This window comes from Xiphophorus maculatus, chromosome 8, assembly GCF_002775205.1.
Source record: "Xiphophorus maculatus strain JP 163 A chromosome 8, X_maculatus-5.0-male, whole genome shotgun sequence".
Taxonomy (NCBI): domain Eukaryota; kingdom Metazoa; phylum Chordata; class Actinopteri; order Cyprinodontiformes; family Poeciliidae; genus Xiphophorus; species Xiphophorus maculatus.
This window is the reverse complement of record NC_036450.1, coordinates 15,255,556-15,282,019: the sequence shown is the minus strand read 5'-3', so window position 1 is coordinate 15,282,019 and position 26,464 is coordinate 15,255,556. Positions and strand designations below refer to the sequence as shown.

Below are 26,464 nucleotides of genomic sequence, written 5' to 3'. Positions count from 1 at the left end.
AACATTGTTTCACCAAACCGTTTGGCTGCATGCTTAGAGTCATTATCCTGCTGGAAAGTGAACCTCCACTACTAGTCTTGAGTCTTTTGCAGCCTCTGAACGTATTTCTTCCCCCAGGTTGGCCGGTGTTAGCTTCATCCATCTTCCCAACAATTCTGAGATGTTTTGTTGTATCCTTTAAAAGAAAAGCTTTCCCACCACATGGGTCTTTCACTAACATGTTTCATTATGGGGATTATGTGTTTAGGTTATTTTGCAGTTTTGGTCTCTTTTGACCAGAATACCTTTTCCCACATGTTTGCTTTGTTGCTTGCATAGCTTTCAGGGCAAAAAAATACTTTTTATGGCTTTCTTTTAACAACTGCTATTTTTCTTTTCATTCAGTCGGTTGGTTTAAACATTTTAGGGGTATCAGTGTAGAGGGGGCTAATACAAATGCAAAGCCACACGTTTTTTATTTCCTAAAAAATGAAAACCACGCATTATTAGTCTTTCATTTCTCAATTACAGTATGCATTACTTTGTGTTGGGTTATCATTACAATAAAATAAATTATTTAATAATGATAATTTACCAAAATAGAGTGAACTGGACTATATTTTATGTATTTCTAATGGTAACATCAGAAAATGTGCAAAGAAATTTGGCTTTTCTTGCATTCATGCAGGTCAAGTGTTTATGACCTGCGTGGGACATATAAACCTTTAGTCTAATGAGAGCAGGAAAAAGTTGCCATTATGCAGGATACTCTGCTAGTGTGATCCAGTAAGCTGCATCTGACGGCAGAAAAAACATCTTCTTTATGAAATACTTCAGTGCGGAAAAAAAGAAGAAACAAAAACACACAAAAATGAAACAGCAATAATCACTTTACTAATCATAAGGTAAACAGGATTAAATTAGTAGTCAAGTGTTCAAGCTCTGTGATTTTAAAAGTCTGGATCAACCAGTCTTATTGTTGTTATCTATAACGTTTAAAAGCGTTACATAATACAAAATAAAAATCTATTCTGTTTTCTTATTACAAAGACAATCTTTCTATTAAAAAAACAATAATTTTCAGTCAAAATAATTTCCTAATGGATAATTACAACAGTACAACAATGTAATATAATCAACATATAAAAATAATAAGCATAAAAAATGATTAAAAATAATACAAAAGTAATTAGAAAAAAAATTTGAATAAATAAAAAACTGATGCAGTTGGAAGTTTTCATTATTGCACAGAGCTCCTGTTCACCTGCACATCATATTTCTATGATACAGAAATGTCTCTCCCTTCTGCTTTTCAACATTTGTGCACTCATGTGGTCTTTCAGTGCAGTATGGTGATGCTGCGGTCAGTCACAGCAAACGCCGGAAGCAGCGGCGCGTTGAAGGGCTGAGTGACAGAGTGCAGCACAGAACCAGAGTCGGGCTCGTAAAACAGCAGCGTCTGGCTCAGCCAGTCCAGCAGCAGGCCGATCCGCTGGGGCCTCGTCACCACCTGCAGGGGAACCTTCTTCCCTGCGTGGCAGTAGGAATAGTCGCCATCATAGCGGGACAGCACCCACGACTTACTGTTGTAGCCTAGCCGAGCCTCGTTCTCAGAACCTTTGCGCTCCAGAGAGGAGTAGCAGACCCCGATCTTAAAGGCGCCACTTTTGCCGACGTCCACTATCCAGCTGTGGGTGCCAGAGGACATGGACAGAGATCCCAAAGCATTGGGCCAGGAGTCAAAGCGAGCCGGGTCGTACGGGAGAGACTGGCGGGGCTTCTTTTGGAGGAAAGTCAAAGTGCGTAGGTCTTCAGAGAGGGAGAGGAGTGGGCTGACTGTGCGCTCATCAAACTTTAACAGAGGTGATCCATAAGCTGTGTGGAAAGGAACAGATGGGTCAGAATCTGGGCTGTTTCTAAACATAAAGCCAAACTAGTTCACAAGCTATGAATTATGTTCAGATTATGAGTATGTACGTATGTGTGTGTGTGTGTGCGTGAACCCCTACGTACAGTAAATGTACATTCAAGAGCATATAGTGAGCACATAGTCATTTCGTATGCCCCTGCTGAATCTCCAGGATGTAGTTAAATGTACAAACCGTTGGGCCCCAGCAGCAGAGCAGTCGCCCAGAGGCCCCTCAGCAGCTTGCTGTCGATACAGGCTGGGTTCAAGTTGAGCTGGTCGGTGTCACAGGGCTTCCCGACTCCTTCAGCTTCCTCCACCCTAACACAAACACACAGAAGCATCAGAAGTGAAGCAAAACCTCCCGTATCTTGTCAGTAAAAACAAATATTAGTCATATGAATACAGTAGTACCTTTCAGCAATTTCTTGGACACTGGTCTGAAAAAAATGAGCCAGGAGGAAAGTGATTATTCTCAGTAGTTTATGGCTCTTATCGGCCTGCAGTTATTTATGAACCTAAGACTTTCCCACCACCGTCATAACCCTATCATGTGTAAACACCCCTAGCCTCTCACCACCAGCTGTGCGTCGCCAGCGTGCGTCAGCGTGTGCACCAAGCGGGAGCGTGTTTGCGACAGACTCGTCAGAGCGTGGTTCCAGTGAGCTCTCTGAGTGAGGAGGCACTGCTCCACCCGCTCCTCCTCCCTCTGCACCTGCTCCAGGAGGCGCTGCTCCTCCTCCTCCAGGGCCTCGCGGGCGGCGGCGACCTGCGCGAGCACCTGCTCCCTCGCCCTGCTAGCCGACGCCTGGGTGAAGACACAGCAGAAGGTGTGGGAGGTAGATTTCAGTATCAGTTATTTTTCCTTCTGATTGCATTAAAATTCCTTCTGGTTTGGGTAAATTTTTCAAAGTGCATTGTTAAAGTTTTCACACAGCAAGGACTTTTTGCAATGTATTTGATATGTATTATATGTAATGCATTTATTTTAGCAAGTCAGCTTGAACCCGCAAGATGACAACATCTCTCTAACTTGCAACATAGTGAGAACACGATTAAATAAACTTGGTTGCAAATTTAAGGTTTTATGTTTCTAGACACAGTAAACACTCTTATTAGGAGATTAATTCAAGGACAGATGAAATGCAATACATAACCACAGTGCTTTATTCTCTTTCCAAGGAAAGCAATTCATTCAAACTCATTTATTTTATATGTTATTTTAGTAACCGAATTTAACAAAAATAAATAACAATGAAAATAAAATGTGCTGAAGGTTCTTTGATGAAAACACAGATAGATTTACAGTGGATGCAAGACTGCGCAGATTGTTGTTTTTGTGATATTAAATAGTGACACAATCATTACTTATTTTTGAAAAATTGCAACTTTGATGTGAGGAAAGCCCTGTGTGATTCAATTGAAAAATAAACAAATCTATTGAAGCAAGAAAGTTTAAATACACAAAAACGTTGCAATCATCTGGTTGCCTAAGTACTGTATGCACACCCTTGTAATAATGTGAAGGATCAAAAGTAATCTTGGTGTACAAAGAAATCCGTGAGGATTATTTTGTAATAATATAATGATATGTCTATTACATTAAGGCCGACTGAGAGATATTGTCTCGTTCTCCAAGACAGACTCTTGCCAGTGAGGCTGCCGTGCTAAAGAAATTACTAATTAATTAAGATTTATACAATTTCCAGATCAAAGAAAATCTAATAATACGTTTTATATAAAAAATCAGAGGGAAACATCTGTTCTGACCCAATTAGTTAGCATAAAGAATGCATCACTTAACGCCTACTGATTAAGCAATGCATCATTAATTAATACGTCAGGTTTTGTTCAATTGGACGTTTTTTATCTTGGTTTATAGATATTTGGGCTTTTTATTGTTGACATGTATTATACAAATTTTCCAACTTTTATGAAGAGAATATTCAAAAGGGAACTTGCTGCACTCCCTCTCATGTTTCTCTGTAATTAGTGGTCATATCAATAACTTCTGCTTCTTTCACTGCAAAAATTATAATGTCTCTTTTGACCCTGACAGGTACAAACACAAAATGTCAGACGGTCATAGATTTGTCCTTGAAGAGAAATATAACACCTTTAATCATTCACAGCGTAAACATGGGAATTTTCTGAAATCTCCACATTGTGATATTCTTAGAAAGAAAACCTTTGACCAAAATCTCCACATTGTGATATTCTTAGAAAGAAAACCTTTGACCAAACACTGTTGATCTGGAATTTTCTCATATGCAGAAGAAGAAGAAGGTGATGGTGGAAACAAACAAACTAATACATCTGAATTGACAGGTCTGAATCTTCACTAACGCTATAAAAGAATTTGTTTTATTTTTTGTTTGCAAACTGGCCACCTATAAAACTGCACAAGCATGATGAGGGGCTCCCTCTAATACGAAGTCTGCTTGCAGTTTAATAAGTACAAGGGGGTCACATTGGTTTTTTTGGAAGGTCATGACCAGGTCACCAAAATAACTACTACTATACTGCATGAGTATTTAAATTTTTTCGGCTTTTTCAACATTCTGTCACATTTCAACCATAAACTTCCATCAATTGAGTTTGGATTTTATGTTAGAGACCAACACAAAGTAGTGCACAAAGTTGAAAGAAACATCAGCTAAAATCCAGAAAAGAAAGGAATGTATTTGTATTTTGCACCTTTAATTATGGTAAGGCCATAGTTAAGAGAGAGAAAAGTTGAGGAGAGGTTTAAAGAAGGGTTATATAGTTGTGTTGTAACATGACAAAATGTTAAAAAGTTCAGGAGTTATCAGGTTACTGTATCAATTAATGCAACATTTTTAGGATTGTGTGAATATAAACAGCTACGAACACTTACTGCTGGAAAAGATATAAAGCAGGGTTCCACAATATGACAAAAACAAGTGATATATGATAGTATATTAGTGACAGCTACAGTAACAACATAACTTGGGATAAATCAGCAAATAATTTAAAAGTGTTAATCTCTTCCTGCTTATAGTTAGTGACGAGTCTTGTATCATTTTTTCAATTGTTATGTTCATTTCAACAAAAAAGCCTTTTTTGGACAAAATTAGGTAAGTTATGTTTTCTTAATGACTTGACCCACTTACTGCCTGTTTTCCATTATTATGTTGCAGTAAACAACAACAACATACATTGCACACATTTATATTGCGGTTATGCATCCCTAATGTTAATACTACAGATGCAACTATGTTAGCTTTCAAATAAAAATATTTGGAGTGAATGCTAAAGACATATGTCTTATACACCTGCAAAACTGGTGTATATTTTAAATTTAGACTTCTGTAGGAGGAGAGGTATTAGAAATATTACAATAGATGATTAATCAGTACTGGTACTGATGAGACCAACAGACAGATATAGATTAGGTTGATTATTTTTATTGTCTGTGTGATGCAATTTGTCCATTTTCGGATGGAGGCTTCAATCCATCATATATCATCTCAATTAAGAAATTCCTTGAAGGGGTGATATTGTGTATTTTCCCGACACGCACAGTCAAGTAAAAATGTTACCTTTAGTTGTTATAGGAATGTATATATCAAACATAATTTGAACAAAACTTACTTCACAATTTATCGTCTTGAAACTGGCCTCTGTCTCTTTAAGAAGTTCCTACTCTTTCCGACACTCTGCCATTAGCACATCATCGCAACAGTTCTTAGGCGTGTTGAAGTGAGAAGTAGTTCGTATGAAGAACTGATTAAACTCACAATTTAATGAGGTGTTTGCTAATTGCTGCTGCCACTAGTCTAGAGGAGCTCTGCGGGAAATACGTGGGGGAGGGATACTGTGTGGTGGAAGCTCGACTTGGGACTATAACTCCAAGGAGAAGCTTTGTGTAAAATTCCTGAATAGCTGCTTTGGGAGATTCAAGGAGTCCTCAAGCAAGCATGAAATAATCAAAGCAACACTCCAGGTATGTTTTTGATGAGGGGAAAACATTATGACATGATATAACGCTCAGAAAACTTGATTTTACCCCCCCCCCCCCTCCACCCCCTTTCCAGCCCTTTAAAACATTGAACTATACTTTTTTTACTTAGTAAAAAACTATAGAATTATTGTAAATTAGGTAATTAAAATGATTTCCAGAGGCCCTTGGATCCCAGTATGTGTCTGTACAGCTCAAGTGACTAAAGGGAAAAGCACTTTTAGGAAACACCTGCTTTCTAGTAAAACAGGCTCCACTCCTAGCATCAGCTCCCGGTTTCCCTGTGCGACCAGCAGCATTTCTCACCTGCAGCTTTTGCTCTTTGGCCGCCAGTGTTTGCTGGATGAACTTCTCTATCCCCAGGGCCTGCAGCTGGATTTTTTCACACACATCCACCAGCTGGTTCTGGAGAAGACCAAACACATGCACAAACACACATATGATTGCTCAGTGTTAGGGCCGTTGGAGGAGAATGTCACAATGCAGAACCAGGCCAGCTGGTAGGACAACAAGAAAATCCTGTCCTCTAAAATACCAGGTACATCAGCAAAAGAGAAGCTGTGGCACACCCAGGAGAGAATTCAGGTAAATATTGACTTGGAAAATACATTTAATGTAGTTTCCATATTTTATCAGTGGTACTATCAGAATGTTGTAATAAAAGTTACATAGTTTTAAACTTTGGAATGCAAATTACTTATACGAATTGCTGTAAAATAATGGGTTTCTTGACTAAAATGAAAGTAACATATAGTTTCACCGGAAAAAATTAAATAAAAGCAACTGTTGGAGATTAGTTTAAATTTGATTGTGAAGTCTTACCCTGACCACGCCGACTCTGCGGGCCAGCGGGGCCACGCTGTGTTCCCGACAGGGGCCCGAGTTGGCGCAGCGGGAACAGATGAGTTTCTGCTCCGTGGCGCAGAACCAGTCCAGCTCGGAGTCGTGCTCCGCGCAGACCTCGCTTTCCACGGAGAAGATGCCGGACTCGGTGTCAGAGGCGGCGGACGTCGGTGAGGTAGCTCCCCCGCCGCAGGTGCTCTGATGGGGCACGGCAATGTCCGCCTCCTCCTGCTTCGGCTGCTGCTCCTTCATACCGCCGGTCAGCACAGAGAAAATGGGCTGCTCGGGATCAATTTTCAGGCATGCCACGGCATTTAAGGTCTCCACAGATGTAGTAGGAGACGAGCATGTTAAGTCACATTCGGTAAATCCCTCAGTCATGGCACAATAGGAGAACAGGTGCGCACCGGCGGAGCTGTGAGACTCGTACCTATGAGGACCAGCGCTGTGACACAGGTGTAACAGGTGAGCGGAACACGGAAGTGACACGGACATGAGAGGTCAGAGCTGAAAGCAAATCTTTCTGTCCCACCTGTTTTTCTGTTTTTTTCTTGGGCGTCAGCTGTAACCGCCTTTAGAGTTTCAGAAACGCATATTAATGTTTTACAAACAGCCAAAGAACAAACTCTTTAGTGCATCTTCATGGTTTGATAACTCTGTTAAGCAGTGGACTTTACCAAGAATATCCACAGGCAATGACTTTTTACATCCACTTAAGTGGAAATTATGTTTAGCCATTCTTGTGTAACCGGTTCAAAATCCTTGTGATAATAGCATCTTGAACTTTTTTGCTTACTATTTTACATTTACTAACGTTAATCACTAACTCAAGAGTGCTTTTAATGGGATTTTCAGTGGTAAAACAACACAAGCTGTGTAAAGGAAAAGTCGAAAAAAGTCAGCAATGTTTATACATCAGGCGACTGAACTTCAATGGCTCCATCAATCTTTCTAACAACTCTTGTCAACATCCCCACTAAAGAAAAGTATCCACACGGTATAATGCTGCCATCAGCATATTTCACAGAGGATGGTGGTCCAGAGTGAAGTGCAGTGGTAGTTTTATGCCAAAACTTAACCTATGGTCTCATTAGAGCAGAGAAACTTTTTTCACATGTTTGTTGTATCTCTCTCTTCCTGTCTGCTTTTTTAAAATTCACCTTGCAATGTCTTAAGGTGGATGGCCATGTTTTGGTGATGTACAGTTGCCCCACACAGTCTCTGTTTTATAATGGATCAAATAGTGCCCCTTGAGATGCTGAAAGCTTAGTGTGTTGTTTCATTGCCTACCTATACCTGATTTATACTCCTTCATTGCTTTATCCCTGACCTGTTTGGTTTGAAACCTTGATCTTCATGATGGTATTTGCTCACAAATATAATATAAATAATTCCAACCTCTAATACCTTCAAAAATAGCTGGATTTACGTTAAGATTAACCTGCTGGAGTGGTATTATGCTTTGAAGGCAGTTGGTCACATTGGATTTTATTTAGGGTAATCAGAGTAAAGGAAGCTGAGTACAAATGCTTACTGAACTTCCCAAGGTTTTATTTTTCAAAACAATTTGAAAATAATGTTTTATTTTATTTTCACTACGCAGTTATGCACCATTTGTGTTAAGAATCTATCACATTAGATTCCGTAAAATACATTAAAGTTTGTGATTGTATCTTGGCAAATTGTGAAAAAGTTAAAACGGTGTGAATAACTTTGCAAGCCACTCTATGACAAACTCACAGAAATCCTTTTTTCTATAAAAACTAGGGATGCAGGCATGCGGTAAGAAATGCATAAACATGGAAAGTAAATTTATTTTCAACTCTGTTTACTTTGTCTTGAAATTTGGGACTATTTGAAATCATATCTCAATCTCAAAAACGTTACATGGAAGAAGATAAAAAGGGAAGCAAAAATAGCTTTGGATTGACCATAAAATTCCCTTTGCTGTTGTGTTCATTGTTTTGCTCAAGGACAGTGACTTCAGATTTCCGTTATCCGTGCTTGATAAAAATGTTCTGTTTGTTTCTCCTTGGCATTAGATACAATAAGAGAACATCTTATTATTTTATTGTATTTTTTTCAGGGAGGATGGGTGTGATAGATACTTGGTTTCATCATGTAATGCGCCGGGATCAGTGATACAGCCACTCCTCGGAGACAGCTGGTTTGGAAATAGTTGAGCAACACTCTGGTCCATGGAAAGCTACAACGAATCTTAAAAACGAAAGGTGGCTTAAACACCCCAAACGACGGTTCTGTCAGCTGTTAGTAGAAAAATAAAAGTTTGATCTCTAAAACAAGTTAAAGTGTCATGGGTTGAGTCTTCTGTGTGTTTAATTTTGAGTGTCTTTGTCTCTGAGTCTCCATGTTGTCCTGTCTCCCCTTGACTATTCCCAGGTGTGTCTCATTCCCTGATTACCTCCTGTGTATTTAGTGTCACCTGTGTCTCTGTGGGGTCCTTGTTGTGTTTGTCCAGTCCACCTGTTGCCGCTAGTTGAGAGCTTTTGCCTCCGCTCCTCTGTGCTGCCTGGACTTTGTGTTTTTTTTGGAATTCTCTGGATTATTTTGGGCCATTAAATTGATCAACATTCATCCTACCTGGGTCTCAGCGTCTGCCTCCACCACCACTCACCGCACTTCATGACATAAAGATTTAGCATATAAAAATGATCAATGTTGTTTATCAGTGCCAGATTGGAATAAGGCAACAAAAAAGGTCAAATTTTTATTTCCTTACAAGCCATGTGAGGACATAGGAAACAAATAGAAGAAGGTGCTCTGAATATCAAAGGAAGCAGAAGCTCAAGAAATCCTGCACTCAAGTTACTCGGGGGTATTTGATAAAAGTCACATACTAGATTGAATACATCCAAGCTCAAACCAGGTGAAAAAGAGTTGAGGAGAACCATTGTTTGACCAACATGAATAAACTCTTGTGTACGTGTTAAAACCAGCAAAGACACAGAAGTGTTTCCCCTCAGGGGATGGTTAAGGGCTTTTGTCCACTAGTGGAAGAAAGAATACATGACTAAATGTAAAACGTCCACAGTAAACATAAACAATAAACTCTGTAAACTTTGTTAGATAACTTTCATGTTTCTCTTTTTACACACGTGATTATTTCTGTACCCAATTCCAAATCTCTACCAGCTAGATACAAAAACATTTTTAAAATTTACCTCAGAAATAGAGACAGCTAATAATTTGGATTGCTAAACTGATTTAAAGTAATTCTTATTTACACATTATGTTTAAAATTAGAGACAAAAACCTACGACGTTATTTTAGGTTCTAAGATATGCTTTTATTTAACAATACAAAAATGAACAGATCAAAGCTTCTTACTTTTGTTTATTTTAAAAATATTATTCAAGTGAAAAGAAAATATCTAAAATCTAAAATTATTTTTTGTCTTCAGTTCAACAGAAAACCCTTTTCTGAACGAGGCTATGCAGAAAGAAGAGCTGTAATACAGTTTGACGTCAGCAGAGGGCGCTGACTGGTTTCACTATTTCAAATGAACCCATTCTCGTCACCTGACAGATCTAAGAGCACATGACTGGACTGGGCGTATTACGTCACTGGAATGAGGCGTTGAAAACTTTTAAAATTATGAGTGAATCGACTTGAAGGGATTCCTTCTTTATGAGTGATCGATAACAGCTCAGTGACTCGTTCTCAAAGAATTCCTGATCAGTCAATTACTGCTCATTTGTTTTATTCAGTGACTATTTTAATATATAACATACTTTATGTACGATTACTCCAAATCAGAGACTGATAACAGCACACAGTGTGTGTGCATGGTTGTTTGTCATGTCTGTGTGTTGCCCTGACAGACTGGCGACCTGTCCAGGGTGACCCCCGCCTCTCACCCGGAACGTTAGCTGAAGATAGGCACCAGCACCACTCCCGACCACACTAGGGATAAGGATTTAAAGAAAATAGATGGATATATATATATATATATATTACAGGAGTGCTTTGGAGCTAATTTTGTGTTGACCTTTTCAAGACCCTTAAATGTGTGAATTTGTACCAGGTCTGACACCAAATTTTCCTGAGTCTGCATGTAAGTTCTGGCCTCTGAAAAGACCAGCAGAAAGATAAAGAGCATGTGACATAAGTATTTCTTATGGAAGAGGATTAGGGCCACTAATTCTAGAATTCTGAGATTAAAGTCAGAATTCTGATAAAAAATTTGAATTCCTAGAAAAAAGTCAGAATTTTGAGATTGAAGTGAATTCTTTTATTTTTTTTCAGTGGTCCTAATCCTCTAACGTATTTTTGTACCACCATTGAGTTCAAATAATAAAGTGTGGAAAAAGACAGATAAAGGCAGTACAAAAAGCCGTCAAACCAACAGTATGATAGGAGATGTATTAAGTACAGGAAACAGTTCAGCTAAACTAAACTTACACAATTTATTTCTTGTGTAATTTACAGATTCTATGAATCCTATTTTTATTCATTTGTCCTACCCCAAACAAAGGCAATTTATAGTAAATTCCAGCCATTGCATCTTTTACTTGCTGAAAACTAACATCAGCAGCGCCAAAACAATTATCTCAGGGAGCAAAAGCCTTCTGACATTTCGCGCGAAAATAAACGGATGTGATCACGAGAGTCCATGACGTCAAAATTTAAAGGGGCGATCTTTACTAGCCATCCGTCTCTATTGTCCGACGTGATTGCACTGTGTGTAAGTAAAAGTCAATTTGATTGGTCTTCCTGATGAGTAGGTCCGGTTTCCTGCTAAGCCCCGCCCCTCTCCCTCGACATCTCGTTCGGTTTCTCGCTCTCCAGCGGCCGTGTGTCACCGAGGCTGGGCTGCGGCCAGACGGAAGCCTGGAAAGCGTTACTTAGCCCAAAGGTGGTATCGCAGCGGGGCTGGCCCGTCCGGTTTCACGCCCGAATAAACCTCGCAGGTTTGAATCTCACGGCCCACTGTGTCATCACCGTCCGTTCCCCTGATGTCGGATTTCAAGCTTGGGATTGTACGGCTCGGCCGTGTAGCCGGGAAGGTGAGCTGGATCCCAGTACTGCCATGTGCGGCCGGGGGAGGGCCCGCGGGGATCTCGGAAGACGTATTAAAAACCTCGTTAATGCTGGCTAGTTGGCAGGAACAAAAGGCGGTAGTGATATCAGTGCGGCTGTGTGTGCGATTAACGGCTAGCTCTGCCGTTTTATGCGCGTTTGAGCGGATTAGAAAAGCCGGCCGAGTCAGACTGCTGCTCTGAACTCTGCAGCTATCGCGGATTCAAGCTAACACTAGCATGTAGCTTTTTCGTTGGATAGCTTTTAGCAGGGCGAAATGTCCCAAGTTTTGAACACATCTAGTCAGTTTGTGTCTATGTCCATAGCTGTCGATACCCCTGTCGCTTTTTCTATCATTTTCGTGCAAGTATTTTCACGGTAATGGATAAAATTCTGCGGCGGTGCCGTTAGCATCACCTCGTTAGCCGTGATGTGTGGATAACACTGTAGCGTCCGAATGAGGAAATCAACGCCACGCTACACCAAATCACAAGTGTCCTACTTTAAATATATAGAATAGTTCTGTTGCTCTTGCATTACAAAAAAAATAATTATATTTTTTTAACAAAAACGTGAAGTTAAGCTGTGGCTGACGGTGTCACAAGACACTCCCGATTCCAGTGTTGCGAGTCGCGGTCGAAGCTGTGACCAGCCTTGCTTCCTCTGCCTCCAGTCAGTCATCTGGCCATGATTTTTCTACACCTGAAAGACTCATCCTCTGCGATCTGCGAGTGGAAACTGGGTGTCATGTTGCATAATTCTACGCGTCTGGTGCGAAGACAGACCCCCGCGTCCTGTGCATTGCATTATTTCCAGCGCTGACCTAATATGTGTTTGTAACTTGGCGTTTGCCAGGTGGGTCTCAACTGGTTAAAACGAGTCTCCTTTATGTAAGGCCTGGTCGTGACTCATCTGAACAATCCCAGCAGTTTGTGTTAAAATTTTAGGTTCTATACCCAGAATTTGCGCTCTCTTCATTCATGTGGCAAATATCACCTACCTTGCATTATTATAGTTAGTTTCAACAGTTTGATATCGCAGCCTCTGCATGCATTTTACTTTAGAAGTGTCCACCTCCAAATTCTCTACATTTGGAGGTGGATGGAGAACTTTTCAGAGAATGAAAATGATTGCGTAATGATTCATTTCTTCTGTTAAGAAAATAGCTTTTGGATTTTAGATGCATTAGGTGAAAATTGATATCCTTCCTGTGTCTGGAGTATAAAAAGTATTATTAATTAATATCGTGGCGGAGTAAATCTGTTTTTATTAGCTGTCTTGCTGCACAGTGAGGCAGCGATGAGCACTTCTTGCCTTGCAGCGACTTCAATTTTTTCTGCATTTCTCATTTCAGACAAAATACACTCTCATTGACGAGCAGGACATACCACTAGTTGAAAACTATGCCTTTGAGGTAAAGTGTCAGAATGGGTTCCTTTTGGCCTGCACCACATTTCTCCAAAACACCAGCGAGGGCCGGTTACCTCACTTCCTTTTTTTGTTTTTATTTCAGGCTCGCATGGAGGTAGATGCTGACGGCAATGGTGCAAAAATCTTTGCTTACGCTTTTGACATCGGCAAAGGCCGCTGGGCTGGAAGGCCGCTGCACGAGCTGCTGTGGTGAGTAATTTATTTTGTACATTGCATTTTCTCCATTTTCTCAATAGCTAAATCATTCTTGTGATTGAAACATATTTTTTTGTATTGACGTTTACAGAAATAGCCATCAGAACAAGCAAAAATATTGTAAGACACTATACGCAAACTGATAAAGTCAGAATGTATTGTTCCACAAAAGTCTCTTTCGATAATTTGTGAGATGAGTCCTTGGTGCGTTGTTTGCAGGTAATTTCTTGCAAAATCGCCGAGGTGAAACGTCTAACACTTTCTAGCAAGAAAAGCCAACAAAGAGAAATATTTCATTTCAAAATGATTGTACACAATCTGCATCTTTTATATGTATTTTAAATCACCAAGTTTCAGAGTGTGAAGTTTTGATTGTATTTTCTCATAGGTGGTCTATGGTGCCCTGTATTAAAGAAGATGCTTAAGCAAATATTTTACCTTTTGTTGCTATTAACATCACTGTTTCCCTCGTATGGAAACAGTCAGAAAAATTCAGTCAGGAGTCTCACCTACCATAACAGTGTCTCAGCTTGGCTCTTGATTTTTAAAAAAAAATTTTTTTAAAGTTATTTCCTGTATATCTAACACCTAAAATGGATTTGCTTCCACCAAACAGTTTGATTTCTTGTTACATTTAGGGTTCACAGAAAAATGAGAATTGAAATATTAGATTTTTCCAGACTTTTTTCTTTTCTCTGTTTTCCAAGAGCAGGATTACATTTATGCTTTTGTATGATTTCTCACATCGCAGATATTGCACTTCCGGTTGTCTTGGCAGCGTAAAAATGAAATAAAACAGGACATGTGGTTCATAAAAGGGTTTCAAAAGGCCAAACAATGCACTAAAACTGCTTTTAGTTGGTTTGCTATTAGTTATTGGGTTATTTAACAAATGACATAAAATACCAAATGACAAAAAGTACTTAAAGTAATGTGCAATTAGTTTAGGATACTACATTTCCTTGGTATTCAAAGGCCAGGAGTTATAGCTTTCCAAATACTTTGCTAGGGAAGAGTTAAAAACAAGTTCTTACTTTGATAGTTTTCTCAGTTGAAACACATCTGTACCTGGCTTTAAAGTCACTGATGTGTGGAAATCTTGTAGCTTTAGTGCTTGGATTACTGACGCTATACACCACCCACACCCCCCACTATGGGGGGGTGGATTCATCCTTTATTAAGTTAAACATTATTTATGATGGAGATGATCATAAAACTTTGAGTTAAGACCCCTTGCATTCATTCTCTTCGGGATAAACGAGAGTAACACCATCCTTTAAAGATTTGAGTTCTTGACGTATTCCTACAATATTGCTTACTTTCCTCCTGTGCACTGGTGGAAACGCGTCTGACTTGTTGGTCTTTATCCAGGGAGAAGCACAGAGGAGGCATTGCCCCCAGTTTTCAAGTTATCCACATCAACTCTGTGACGGTGGATAACCGGCTAGACAACCTACGACTGGTACCGGTGGGCTGGAGCCCCAAGCCAGAGGAGATCTCCAGCAAGCAGAGGTAACGCCACCTATTTACATCTGTGGCAGAGTCCTTACACAACCAATAAGATGATAAATATCAGCATTTAATAGCAATATTGGTATTGAACCATTTAATGTGACATTTTGTTTTTTGTCCAGAGAGCAATCTCTGTACTGGCTGGCCATCCAGCAGGTCCCAGCTGATCCAGTGGAGGAGCAGTATCTGGAGCTGAGCCGCACACGCTACTACAATGCTAACGGGGAGCTGGTAGAGGAAGAGGAATGCTCCTGTACATACTATGAGTGTCATTACCCTCCTTGTTCACTCATTGAGAGGAGGGTAAGTAATCAGTGTTAAATTTTTGGAATTAGTCTGACTTGATTTGCTTGGAGGCATGAAGTATTCACACTCCTGGAACTTTTTAATTTTTGTAATACACCAGATTTCCACCACATTAGGGCTGGGCGATTAATCAATGACATCGACATCAAAGTTTTGGTTAAATGTTTTGAAATATTGGGATATTTTTCAGCAATTCACTCCTTGGGTTTCCATATTTCAGAGTATTATCATCTTGCTTGACAAGCATGTTTTATTTTTATTTCTTTGGTCTTTTAATGTACATCAACTTTTCGATTATGTAAATTTTCAACTTTAATATTTTTTTTAATTACAAGAATAAAGTTGCAATATTCATAGAAAAACATAGTAATTTAAACAAAAACTCTTAACACAAAGCTAACAAATATTAAAATGAGGAATGTAGAGAATCTTGTAATGTTATACTTTGGTATAAGTTTTACAGATAATTAATACCTAATAGAAATAATTAATCGTGTAACAAATTAACAGATGGCAAATTTTGGAACTAAGGTGAAAAGAAGTGAATCTATATCAAAGAAAAACCTCATGGACTGAGGCCATCACAACAGATCCTGATAATTTCTTTCTCATAATTTTAAGAAGTTATTTTTCTGGCATATCTATTTGCTTCTATTATAGCTATATTGTCATAATTAAACATACACTTTTGCAGCTGGGCCCTAATCCGATTCACTTTGAAAAGCCTTTTATCGCAGTAGGGATAATTGAAATAGAAACTGCTTTTTGAAAATGTCTTTGCTCATTTTTAATTTCTCTTTTAGAAAAAAATGGATGAAAATTGGATCATCTTAAAAAGAAAGGTTGATTTTATTTTTAAGCCATATTGCCCAGCCCTCAGAAGATGGTTCACCTGTGTGGGATTTAATCTCAGTTTAAATCCAGCTGTCCTGTGAAGGCCTCATAAGTCTGTTGGAGCACATTAGTGAACACACAGAAACCTGACAGGAAGATTGATTCATTTTGCAAAGCCTTTTAGATTTGAACAATTGGTACAAAGTATTATTGCCTGAATTTAAATTCATGTCACACCCTCAGATTCGTTTTGATTTGACTTTTACTTTACAGGGACTGTAAATTCTGTAAGTTCAACATCGTAGGACAGACTAAAACCTGCAAGTGGAATATTGACCGTCTCACCCCCTTCTCTTCACAGCTGCGGGAGTTTAACATCTGCGGCCGCTGCCAGGTGGCCCGCTACTGCGGCTCCCAGTGTCAGCAGCGGGACTGGCCCGCCCACAAGAAGCAGTGCCGCGAGCGCAAGCGGGTGCTGGCGCTGGAGTCGGAGCCCGAACGGTGATCAACCCTCACTCTCGACTGAGAGAAGGAGGAGGAGGGTCAACGGGGGGGGGGGGGGGGCAGGGTTAGATTTGCGGGAGGATCCGGGGAGGGGACAAACATGAACTCGCTGACAAGAGAATTGATGACAAAAGACAATGTTTGATTGACTGACAGTTCAGGCGCCAACGACATGGAGGAGGGGGAAGAAGAACACAGCAAAGACATCTGTCACTTCCCAGAACTCACAACTCTCCATAGCTTGCTTTTCATGTCGATTGCAGGGAAATTTTTTTTTCTTCGTTTTTTTTTTTTTGTCTCTATAGTTCTCATGGAGGGAGAACATTGAGCTCAACCTGCTGCTATAATTTCCTAAGTGAGGGGAGGCGGGCGGAAGAGTTGTCTCACTGACGAACTTGACAAGCTCCTTTGGACCACAGTCGAACAGACCGTTCTTGTCATCCACTTTCCACGCCTGTGCTAACTGCGGAGGAAAGGTGGGACGACGGGGCTACAGGACCCGTCTCTCAGCTGGTACAACAGGACATGGACCTTCTCACTGTATCGCTCCGTCTCCGACCGCCCTCATGCAAATAAATGGCTGCTGCGTTCATGATCACACCCAAAGCACCTCGTCTCATCCTTCTCCCCACCATGCTGATTTCACCGATTGGATCACACTACCAGTATTGAGTGCATATGTGTGGGTGAATGCAAGTGGGTGTATGTATGTGTGTGTGTGTGTGTGTGTACTGCCAATATGTGCTGAAGGACATTAAAAATGGTGGCTCATTGGTCAGGTTTAATGTATTTTTTTTTGCTCTTAAAGGGGCCATATTACCCAATTTTAAATGTCCTATTTAATCAGAAATTGGTGGTTTGAAAAATATTTTCACTGTTCTATAAGAGAAAAATAGCTGCCAAAATAAAGGCTTAGTTTTCTACTAGAATTTTTTCCTGTTTATTTTTGCTTTATTTGGTTGGATTAGGCTTGTATTTTCTTACTTGTCCCACCCAATGCTGGATTTTTGCATTATTTATCTGATCTTTTCCTGTTGTTGGAAAATGTTATGCTACTCAAACTGCCCCTTCCAATCACCCCCGTTTAAATAAAAGCAGTGATGGCAGCAGAATCAGACTAATCATGTTCCCACAACTCGCAGGAAGTATCTTGACCAAAGTCTGCTCTTGGTTTCTGTAGCTTGTTGCTCCTAACTGGTTCAAATCCTTCCTTCCAGTACGTCTCTGTTTGCCTCCAGCCGTGTTCTTTTACAGGATTATGGTTTGTATGCATTAATTGGAGAGGGTGCTGCTTTCATTTTTTTTGTTTTGTTTTGTTTTTGAAGAAAATCTATGGAGATATATTTATTTAATAACTTGATTGTGAAACGTGTTAATATTTGAAGGTAAATATAAAAAACGGGACCTTTTCTAGCTGATTGCATTTGGGTTGAGTTGAAAATTTCTCCTTTCTACTGGATTTTTGTGCTTTCCCAAAAACCCAAATGAGACCTCCTCAGTGTTGCCCTTCCGTTTTTTAATTTTTTTTTTATTTTACTTTTTGGTGAATACACTGCACACTGTCTTTGTCACTAAAATCTTCCATAAAGGGGGATGTCTTGGGGAGAGGGAAAACTTGAATTTCCTGCGACAGAAAAGTTTGGAGACTGGTTGCTCTCAACGTCTGCCTTTGTTTCCTACAAAACAAAAAGTGAACTGGTGGACTTTATTCTCCAATCACCTGCCTTCCTTGTATTTCCTGCGATGCACACCTGTTAAATGTGTCCTCTTGTGTCTTGGACGAGGAGTACGAACACTTGAGCACGTGTTTTCTCTCATGTACATGCAAGTTTTTTTTTTTCTTATTTTGTGTCTGAATCTGAACAGGTTTTCAATACTGCACTAAAACTTGGTTCCTGCTGTTTGCGTTCATTTCATTGATGGATTGAAAGGAGGGATGTAATTTTTTTCCCCCCAGAGTGTACAGATTGCTTCAAAAGTTTTGTTTTTCTAAATAAAATTTAAGCATTAATCACCTAGAAATAAAGAGCTACACTATGTGAAAGGAAGTAGAGTTGGAGATAATTGCCAGTTGCTTTTCCATTGTAAAATGATAATAAAGGTTAAATGAACCTCAGTTGCTGCTGTTGGCTCAGTTTTAAAAGGGATGTGTCTCAAGCAGGTTGTTGACACTGGTGTAAACGAACGCCAAGGCTAGAGCTTGTTTTAAAATATTCTTGGATATCAAAATGGCTACGTTTGTCAGTTCAATCCAAAACAATATTCTTTGTCAAACTGGAAGCCTTTCCTATTGTTTCCCACAGAAAAATGTGAGAATATTTCAGCTTTTATTAAAAATAATGGATGCACTTTACAAAATCCTCTTTCAGAGTAAAAAAAATTATAATATTCAGCAAATATAGCATTAATATTAAGATTTTCTGCTTTATTTTACTGTAACCAGATGTTCAGAGATTAAAAACTACAACAATCTAAAATCATACAAATGTAGTAATATTCAGTGCCTCGCAAAAAACCTTTTCACAGTTTGTCATGTCAGTGTATTGGGATTTTAAGTGACACACCAACATAAGCAGTGCATATACTGGTAATATATATATATATATATATATATATATATATATATATATATATATATATATATATATATATATATATATATATTTTTTTAACCCTGAATAAAATCAAGGAAAACCATTTGTCAGAAGTTACTGAATTAGTAAATAGGATACATTTCAGTTTGCCCTAAGTATAAATTCAGCTGTCCTGTGAAGGCCTCTGTGGTTTGTTAGAGAACATTGATGAACTGCATGAGGGCCAAACGACACACAAAAAAATTATCAAAATAAAGTCTTAAGAAATCCTGTTTTAATGTCAGGGACACGGGGAAGGAGGTGCTCTGGATGGAAGAGATCACAAATAACATGCAAATTACTACATGTTAAGGAAACCTAAGTCTGCACATCATTATAACCCTATCTCTATACTAAAGTCTGTTGGGTAAATTGAGAGCAAATAAAATCTGCCAGAAGGCGAAAAAGACTAAGATGGAGATGAACTGTCCAAGGAGATGATTAATAAAGCTGCCAGAGCTACAACGCGTTTGATTGGCCCAGTTGACATCCAGACCTAATTAGGAATCTGTGACAGACTTGAAAATTGACATTCATAGGTACTGCACTGTCAAATGAGCGAAAATGTCCCTCTTTAGATGAACAAAGCTGGTAGAGAAAACTTGCAGCTGTTTCTGAAACGTGCAAATTGCTAAAAACGACATAGTCTTCGTTCAGATATGAAATCAAGTGCCATGCCATGTTCATCTATGACAGAAAAATACATTGTGCTTATACTGTAATGTGATGAGATATAAAAAAGTAAAAGCACTGCAATTCATTTTTCTGAGTTTTTGTTTAAAATTTGTTGTGAACAAAATATAAAAACAGTTTCATGTTTCACATGAACGTGTTATTTTCTTAACAGCACTTGAGTGAATGCATTCAATCAGTCCTGTACTTTTTTTTTCACATGTAGATAAGCTTTAACTCAGCTTGTATGAATCAAACTTAAACCTTTGAGTTTGTCACCATGTTGAGTCAAACAAGGCTCCTTTGTTAAGCCTGCTCTCATCCATGAAGTTTTTCCTCTTTTTCTCTGTGTAACCAGTAACAGATGTGCAGCTGCTTTCTGCGGCACTTTGGTAACTTTATCTTCCATGTTGTTACTTGTGTCTCAGCAGTAGTTGAATTTTCTCCATCTGCCTCCTCTGCTCACGTTCTCCCGCTATTTCCAGGAGAAAACTTAGGTTGTTTCAGGCCGCTGTGCCAAGTCAGAGGTCAGAAGGGAGGTCAAAGGTGCTATTGTTGAAGCATGGCATCCTTAAACTAACACTATAGTGTGTATTGATTCTTTTTTTTTTTTTTGGAAGTTATTTAAAAAAATGGTTACATTCATTAGAATACTTTTAATGATTAAACTACAGGCACAAATAGATCCATCTTTCAGATCAGAACAATGGTTAGACCAATAGAAAACCCAAGATATTATAAATGCATCATAATAAAGCAAATAACTTACTGCATGTTGACATATGAGCTAACAGATTTTTTAGAAATGTCCCTTTTGGAGCTAAAATGCTGTTTTATGTTAAGTTAAATGTCTGGTATTTTACAGACAGAAAGGTAGAAATGCACTCAGATAGATAACTCAAATAAAGGTAAAAGGTAAAGGTAATCTTATTTATATAGCTCATTTTCAGCAACAATGCAATACAAAGTGCTTAACTTAAAATACAAATAAATAAATAAATAAAATAGACTTGATGTTGATGTGACCAAGACGTTAGCATGTGATTAATTTTCCTGCTGTTGGTAAGGGCTACTTTGTGCTAATGTGTCACAAAAAAAATTCAAAAATGTACATTGAATCAATTAAGTTTATTTGCAAAGGACCTTTTAGCAACCAGGCAGTTTAAAGTGCTTCATGAAAACATAAAAAACGTCATAAACACGTCTAACAGACATGACATTTTGTCAAGTGCCACCTTTGAAATCATCAATACACATTATATGTTGGTCAGTGCTCAGTTATTGACACGTATGCATATAATGGGATAAAAATGTAAGGATATTTAAGAGTCGTGAGCGTCGTTTTAATATTCTTCTTCTTCTTAAATTCAAGGGACCATGACACTTTTTTTGAGTTGAAAGCCCAGAAACACTGGAGTGAAATTAGAAAGATTTTTACAGTTTTTAAGTTTTGATCCTTGAAACAACAAATAACGACTGACCCTGGACGTTTGCACATAAATAATTAAATGTACTTATTCTCTTTTTCGTTTCTTAATTCTTTAACATAATAATGGAACTACTACAATAATTTAACGAATATTTATTTCGATCCGTCACTGCGTTTCATTGTAGAGAAGAAATGTGTAGTAGCACTTTCCGGCCCTTAAGCGTCGCTGTTGTTTTATACACGCCCCTCTTTTTTCTTCTCTTCTTGTTCTTCAACGCGGAAGTTTCATAACAGGGGAGTTATGTGTTGACATAAGTTGCATTTGAATTTAATCCTTAAAACAGAAGCCTGTGATTTTAACCTACTTGTCAACATGGTGAACCTCGGTCTGACGAAGGTGGACGACGCGATAGCAGCCAAACATCCCGTGAGAATTACTGTTTGTTTTTGTCTGAAGTTGCAGGACATTTGACTTTATCATGAATATAAAAATATTCTAGATTTTTAAAAACGTTGTATTTAATATATAGCTGAATAACATGCCGTAATATCAGATATTCTGTCTTGTTTTGTTTGTCTTTCAGGGGTTGCAAAGCTACGCTGCGTGTCAGTCTCACGCTTTTATGAAGGGGACTGGAACCTTTGCACTAGGTAATGTTTTAATTACAATATATTCCTTGAAATAACATAAAAATAATATTAATTCAACAGTGTCGTGCGTGCAATAGAGTCACGTGTTTAATTTTTCTGTTTCCTGTATTATTAAATGGATTACAGCTCTTCTGTGCCCATTTAATACCTGCGTGAAAGTAAACTTGAGTTAAAAGCATTTTTAGCCACAGGAGGGAGCTGTACTCTTTGACTATCTGGTACAAACTCTGGAAAATATTTAGTCACCTCTTAGTTGCTCTTTTTCAGTAAAGCAAATGAATAAGATACCATGCTGTTTCAAATTTCAGATGAAACATTTTGGGTTATTTTTAGAGACCATATTGAGAAGTATAGGATCACTTTGTTTGTTTATGCAGTTCTAAACTATAGTTTGAATCTGCATATATCTGCAAGTACAAATGACAGAGTTACTTCTGATAAGAGTGGAAAAGGAACGTTTATTATGGAAAAACATTTTCCTGTCTTGTAACTTTGCTGCTTAAAACTTATCAGCGTATCTGTCTGTCATTTGTTCATCCTTTATTTTCTTTCCTTTTCACCTATAGTTTCCTTAGATTTAAAGCTTTCCCACTGTATGAATAGCCCAAATAAATTCATAATGAACTCCTCTGTCTATATTTTAGAAATCAGCTACTTTACCCCCAAAATTACTTCTAACATTTTGTTGTTATTGTACAATATTCTAAAAACCTTTCAATGAACAACAGAGCAAAAGCAACAGTATGTATTTAAATTTCAAATACCTTTGAGTTTCCAGTATTTAAGTTTTTATTCCCTTCCTGGCTTGTCTGACTGAGGCGCCTTCTGTGATGCTGTTACAGGTGTTGCAGGGTTTTTTGCCATCCAGAAGGCTCTGCAGATGAGACTCCCCTACCCCCTGCAGTGGAATCTGCTTATATCAATAAGTGAGAAGTTAAACTTCTTAAATACTCATGTTAGGTAGACTGGAAAGATATTTGCTCCAATTTCTGACTGCCTTATTTGAAACCTCCTCTGTCAGTGGCGTCATCGTTTTGTAGTTACGCAGTAACTCGCTGGGAAACACAGAAATGCTCAGACCTTTGGCTGCTGCTAGAGACGGGTAAAGTCCCAGACAGATCACCGCCACCACCAACAGGTAGGACTAATGGAAATCCCTGTTGATATTGTTTAAATATGGATGAAAACATATTTTTAAGGAACCTAGTTCTTCAATTCCTATGGATTAAGTCTGCAGTTATGCTTACCTTTCTTTGTGTTGGTCTTCCAGTATCTCATCCAGAGGATTCAAAAGCTGCTCAGAAGACAAAATATGGAGATGACATGGAATAAACACAGTCTTTCAAATATGATGTCTCTTTGCCAGGAAAAAATATGTATAAAGACTGAGGAAAAACATACATTTTATATTTATTTTAAGTGTTTTTCATCTTACTTCCTCATGTGCCTCAAGAAAGTAATTTTATTGTTTGGTTTCAGACTTCATAGGGTTTTTGAATTTCATAACGGCATTAAAATAGATTGAAAAGAACTGAATTCGCTAAATTGCAGGTCAGGGATTAATTTGGGTTTTTAGCAGAAATCTGATGTTAAGCTTCTTGATCTGGTATTATTGTGTGGACATGTTGGTTTGTCATGCAACAGAATTAAACCTACCACCAGCCACTGGTTGTTTCTGTGCGCGTATTATGGGATGTATCAAGCTGTTTGTTGGTACTCTTGTTTGCTCTCGGGATTTAAACCAGCCAATGATCGGATTTTGCTTCTAAGGACATGAACGTTAGTAAAAGCTGAAATCCAACAATTGAAAATGGCTTGCTGCTGTCTCTTGTGTCCCCTAGAAATCTATTGACCTGCCATCAATCCACAAAAGCTTAAATAAACTCATCATGTCTCAAAGAAACATTGACTTTATTCATGTTCAACTGTTCTGCAGAATTATAGAAGAGTATTTATTTAATTTATTTTTGTTATTTATACTGTCAATATCACAATAACAAACTCAAGACTGCAAAATAACTTCTCTATTTACTTGATGCACAACACAACAATTTACCTTGTTAATGATTCAGTCACTTTAGGGCCTTCACAGTTTGGAAAATAAACTAATTTAGTTCTGTTTACTGTTAATCCACAGACCTATTGAACAGATTAGAATGTCATTAAAAAGTTTATTTCATTAACTGAAACCCATTAAATAGAATAATTGCAGGCAGACTGATGTTTTCAAATCTTAATTTCTGATAATTATGACAATTTCCCACTTATAGCTATGAAAAATTGAACTTTTGAGATTAGAATATTACATTACACTAATAAAAAACATTTCTAGTACAGAAATGTGAGCTCAATAAAAAGACAACCAGTCTCCTACTTGATCTTGTTTCCATTAAGTAGGCGCTACAGTAACTTTCATCCAAACCAACTCACACTCTGCTGCAAACTTCTCCACTGCTAAATGCAGGGGCACAGTATATGAATCAATAAAAGTATCCTAACACTGAAGACACTCCATGAGGTTTGCAGACACAAGTAAACTGTTATTTAATGTGAATCTTCAAAGAAGACGTTAAAGGTTTTGTCAGAGATCATAGCAATCAACCTGCAAAAAGTTAACAGTGTGTCATCCTGTTCTCTGCAATTTTTGACTAGTACACCCACACTTGTGTGTTTTTAATCTGAAAAATGGAGGAAAAAGTGAGTAATTCACTGATGAAGGTGGAGTTAAACCAGCTTGAATTTGTAACAGAATCACCTGGATAGTTTTTTCAATGTGTAGCTTTTATAAAAAGATTCCATAAAACTGAATTATGTCCAGACAGGATACTTTCAAGGTACCGTGCTAAATGTCAGGATTAGAGTGAGGTAAAATGGGGATAAAGACCTGATAACAGTGTATGCATGAATCAATGCATGTCACCCTCTTTAACATATACCATATCAATCAATATAGATTAAAAGCTAATTAAAAACACAGGTTAAGGATGAATATTATCAACTTATTGCAAGATCTTTCAAACAGAAAAGAAATTATGGAAATTCAAATTAAAAACAAGAACGGCAGAGATTTTTTGGCTCATTTCTGCAATCTATAAAGGAGTGATGCAGAAGAATTCAGCAGGGAGGATCATTTATATTGAATATCTTTACATTGTTTTTGAAGCAGAATTATTTTTGTGGTGTCAATTCTGTCTTGAGGCTGAAATGGTTTGAGTTTGCATTTCAGTTTCTCTGTCCCGTTGCTGGAGTTGCGAGTTGTACTTGACCTGGTTAAAGTCTTTCATTGGGCCCCAAATGTATGGATTTTTATGTAGATTTTTTTATTGATCATGTAATACACGAATATTACTGTCATGCCCCAAAATGTTAGAACATCAAGCCTGTCCGAGAAATGTCCCAAAACTGTCTCACATCACAGATGAATGCAAGCCACAGTCCAAGCCACTCTAAGGAACGACATAAAGTGCTGACAATATACCAGTGACGCAGAAAGAAAATAAGAACAATTCTGAACATCAATCTATTTTAAGAAGGCTTTAGCATTGATTCGTTATTCCTTTTTCCCTCCCCACATCTTTTTCAAGCGTGAATCATCTCCCTCAGCCTGTTCCTCACCCACTCACTGCAATTCAAAAATCTGATTCAGTTCCTCTTGAATACTTTTTAAGCCTATTCTTTGTATTTCTGCATCCCAACACAAGCTCCATGAACTGAATAAGCCTTGTCATGTATGCACTGATACTGCCATATTCCTGAGACCCAGAAAAAAAAAAGTTTTTGAATTTTTTTTTTTTTTCACTACATGACTCTTTGGAGTGAAAAAACATCACTACAATTGAAAAAGTTTCAAAACATGTTATTATTTATTTATTACAGTATGTCCTTTGGAGAGGACATCGGGACTCTCTTGTGGCAAATATGAACACATTTTGAGGCCCAGGATGTCCTCTCTAAGGACCAACAGGATTTAACACAGTGGCATGTATGGTTTCAGAGTTATGAACAAAAAAACCTATGTCCTCCACAGAGGACAAAAATGTATTGCTGGGTCTCAGGAGGTTAAATGCAGGCACTTACCCTGTTCAGCAGGGCGAATGTTAAGTATTGACTGATAGAGGAAACACAGTTGCTGGTTTTGCTTTTTTTTTTTAAAAAAAACAATGTAAAGATACATGTATAGTCCACTACACCACTGGTAAAGAGAGAAAACGAACGAAAATCCGGTCTGACAGGTCGACTAACGGAAAGGTTTGCATTACGCAATAGTTATGAGAGATCCTTTGTGACAACGTGATGGCGTGTTTAGGATTAATCACCAGTGCAGTCTTTGCAGCTGACGACAGGATGGGAGTTCATGCCTAGGCAGGTCAGAGTTACTGTGCAGTAAGCCAGTTCCTTCGTTTGGTTCATAATAGCTGTGTATCAGCTGCCAACAGGGAATCTGAAGACTTTAAGTGTAAATATTTACTACTCAGGGCGAGATTTCTTTGGAGGCAGCACAAGAGCCCAGACAGAAATGAGTTAAGTCTTTTGAGCCCCAACATATT

The 26,464-nt window shown here is 38.3% G+C and overlaps 3 protein-coding genes and 1 long non-coding RNA gene across 4 annotated transcripts; 3 read left to right on the top strand and 1 right to left on the bottom strand.

Annotated features, from left to right (window-relative positions):
• Positions 1-851: 851 nt before the first annotated feature.
• On the bottom strand, positions 852-8,800 carry bspry (B-box and SPRY domain containing). Its single transcript, XM_005803776.2, has 6 exons — positions 6,690-8,800; positions 6,174-6,272; positions 2,463-2,693; positions 2,300-2,325; positions 2,082-2,206; positions 852-1,854 (listed from the first exon to the last, which is right to left on the bottom strand). The coding sequence occupies exons 1-6, from the start codon at positions 7,203-7,205 to the stop codon at positions 1,319-1,321; spliced, it is 1,533 nt and encodes a 510-aa protein (XP_005803833.2). The 5' UTR covers positions 7,206-8,800; the 3' UTR covers positions 852-1,318.
• On the top strand, positions 7,107-9,013 carry LOC111609456. Its single transcript, XR_002753131.1, has 2 exons — positions 7,107-7,175; positions 8,797-9,013. It is a non-coding gene; the product is annotated as an uncharacterized LOC111609456 (long non-coding RNA).
• Positions 9,014-11,495: 2,482 nt separating this feature from the next.
• zmynd19 (zinc finger MYND-type containing 19) lies at positions 11,496-16,568 on the top strand. The gene is made up of 6 exons (XM_005803747.2): positions 11,496-11,737; positions 13,105-13,164; positions 13,264-13,370; positions 14,748-14,888; positions 15,011-15,191; positions 16,390-16,568. Exons 1-6 carry the CDS (start codon positions 11,687-11,689, stop codon positions 16,531-16,533), a joined length of 684 nt encoding a protein of 227 aa, XP_005803804.1. The 5' UTR covers positions 11,496-11,686; the 3' UTR covers positions 16,534-16,568.
• Positions 16,569-21,521: 4,953 nt separating this feature from the next.
• tmem141 (transmembrane protein 141) lies at positions 21,522-23,582 on the top strand. Its single transcript, XM_005803746.3, has 5 exons — positions 21,522-21,693; positions 21,851-21,917; positions 22,760-22,843; positions 22,939-23,055; positions 23,188-23,582. Exons 1-5 carry the CDS (start codon positions 21,640-21,642, stop codon positions 23,247-23,249), a joined length of 384 nt encoding a protein of 127 aa, XP_005803803.1. The 5' UTR covers positions 21,522-21,639; the 3' UTR covers positions 23,250-23,582.
• Positions 23,583-26,464: the final 2,882 nt, after the last annotated feature.

Coding starts and splice junctions, on each gene's coding strand:
- bspry (XM_005803776.2), bottom strand. CDS start 7,205: ATGTCCGTGTCACTTCCGTGTTCCGCTCACCTGTTACACCTGTGTCAC. Junction 2,694..6,173: donor CCAAAGAGCAAAAGCTGCAG/GTGAGAAATGCT, acceptor GTCTTCACCCAG/GCGTCGGCTAGCAGGGCGAG. Junction 2,207..2,299: donor GTCCAAGAAATTGCTGAAAG/GTACTACTGTAT, acceptor TGTTTGTGTTAG/GGTGGAGGAAGCTGAAGGAG.
- zmynd19 (XM_005803747.2), top strand. CDS start 11,687: ATGTCGGATTTCAAGCTTGGGATTGTACGGCTCGGCCGTGTAGCCGGG. Junction 13,165..13,263: donor TTGAAAACTATGCCTTTGAG/GTAAAGTGTCAG, acceptor TTTTTATTTCAG/GCTCGCATGGAGGTAGATGC. Junction 14,889..15,010: donor GAGATCTCCAGCAAGCAGAG/GTAACGCCACCT, acceptor TTTTTTGTCCAG/AGAGCAATCTCTGTACTGGC.
- tmem141 (XM_005803746.3), top strand. CDS start 21,640: ATGGTGAACCTCGGTCTGACGAAGGTGGACGACGCGATAGCAGCCAAA. Junction 21,694..21,850: donor CGATAGCAGCCAAACATCCC/GTGAGAATTACT, acceptor TTTGTCTTTCAG/GGGTTGCAAAGCTACGCTGC. Junction 22,844..22,938: donor GAATCTGCTTATATCAATAA/GTGAGAAGTTAA, acceptor CTCCTCTGTCAG/TGGCGTCATCGTTTTGTAGT.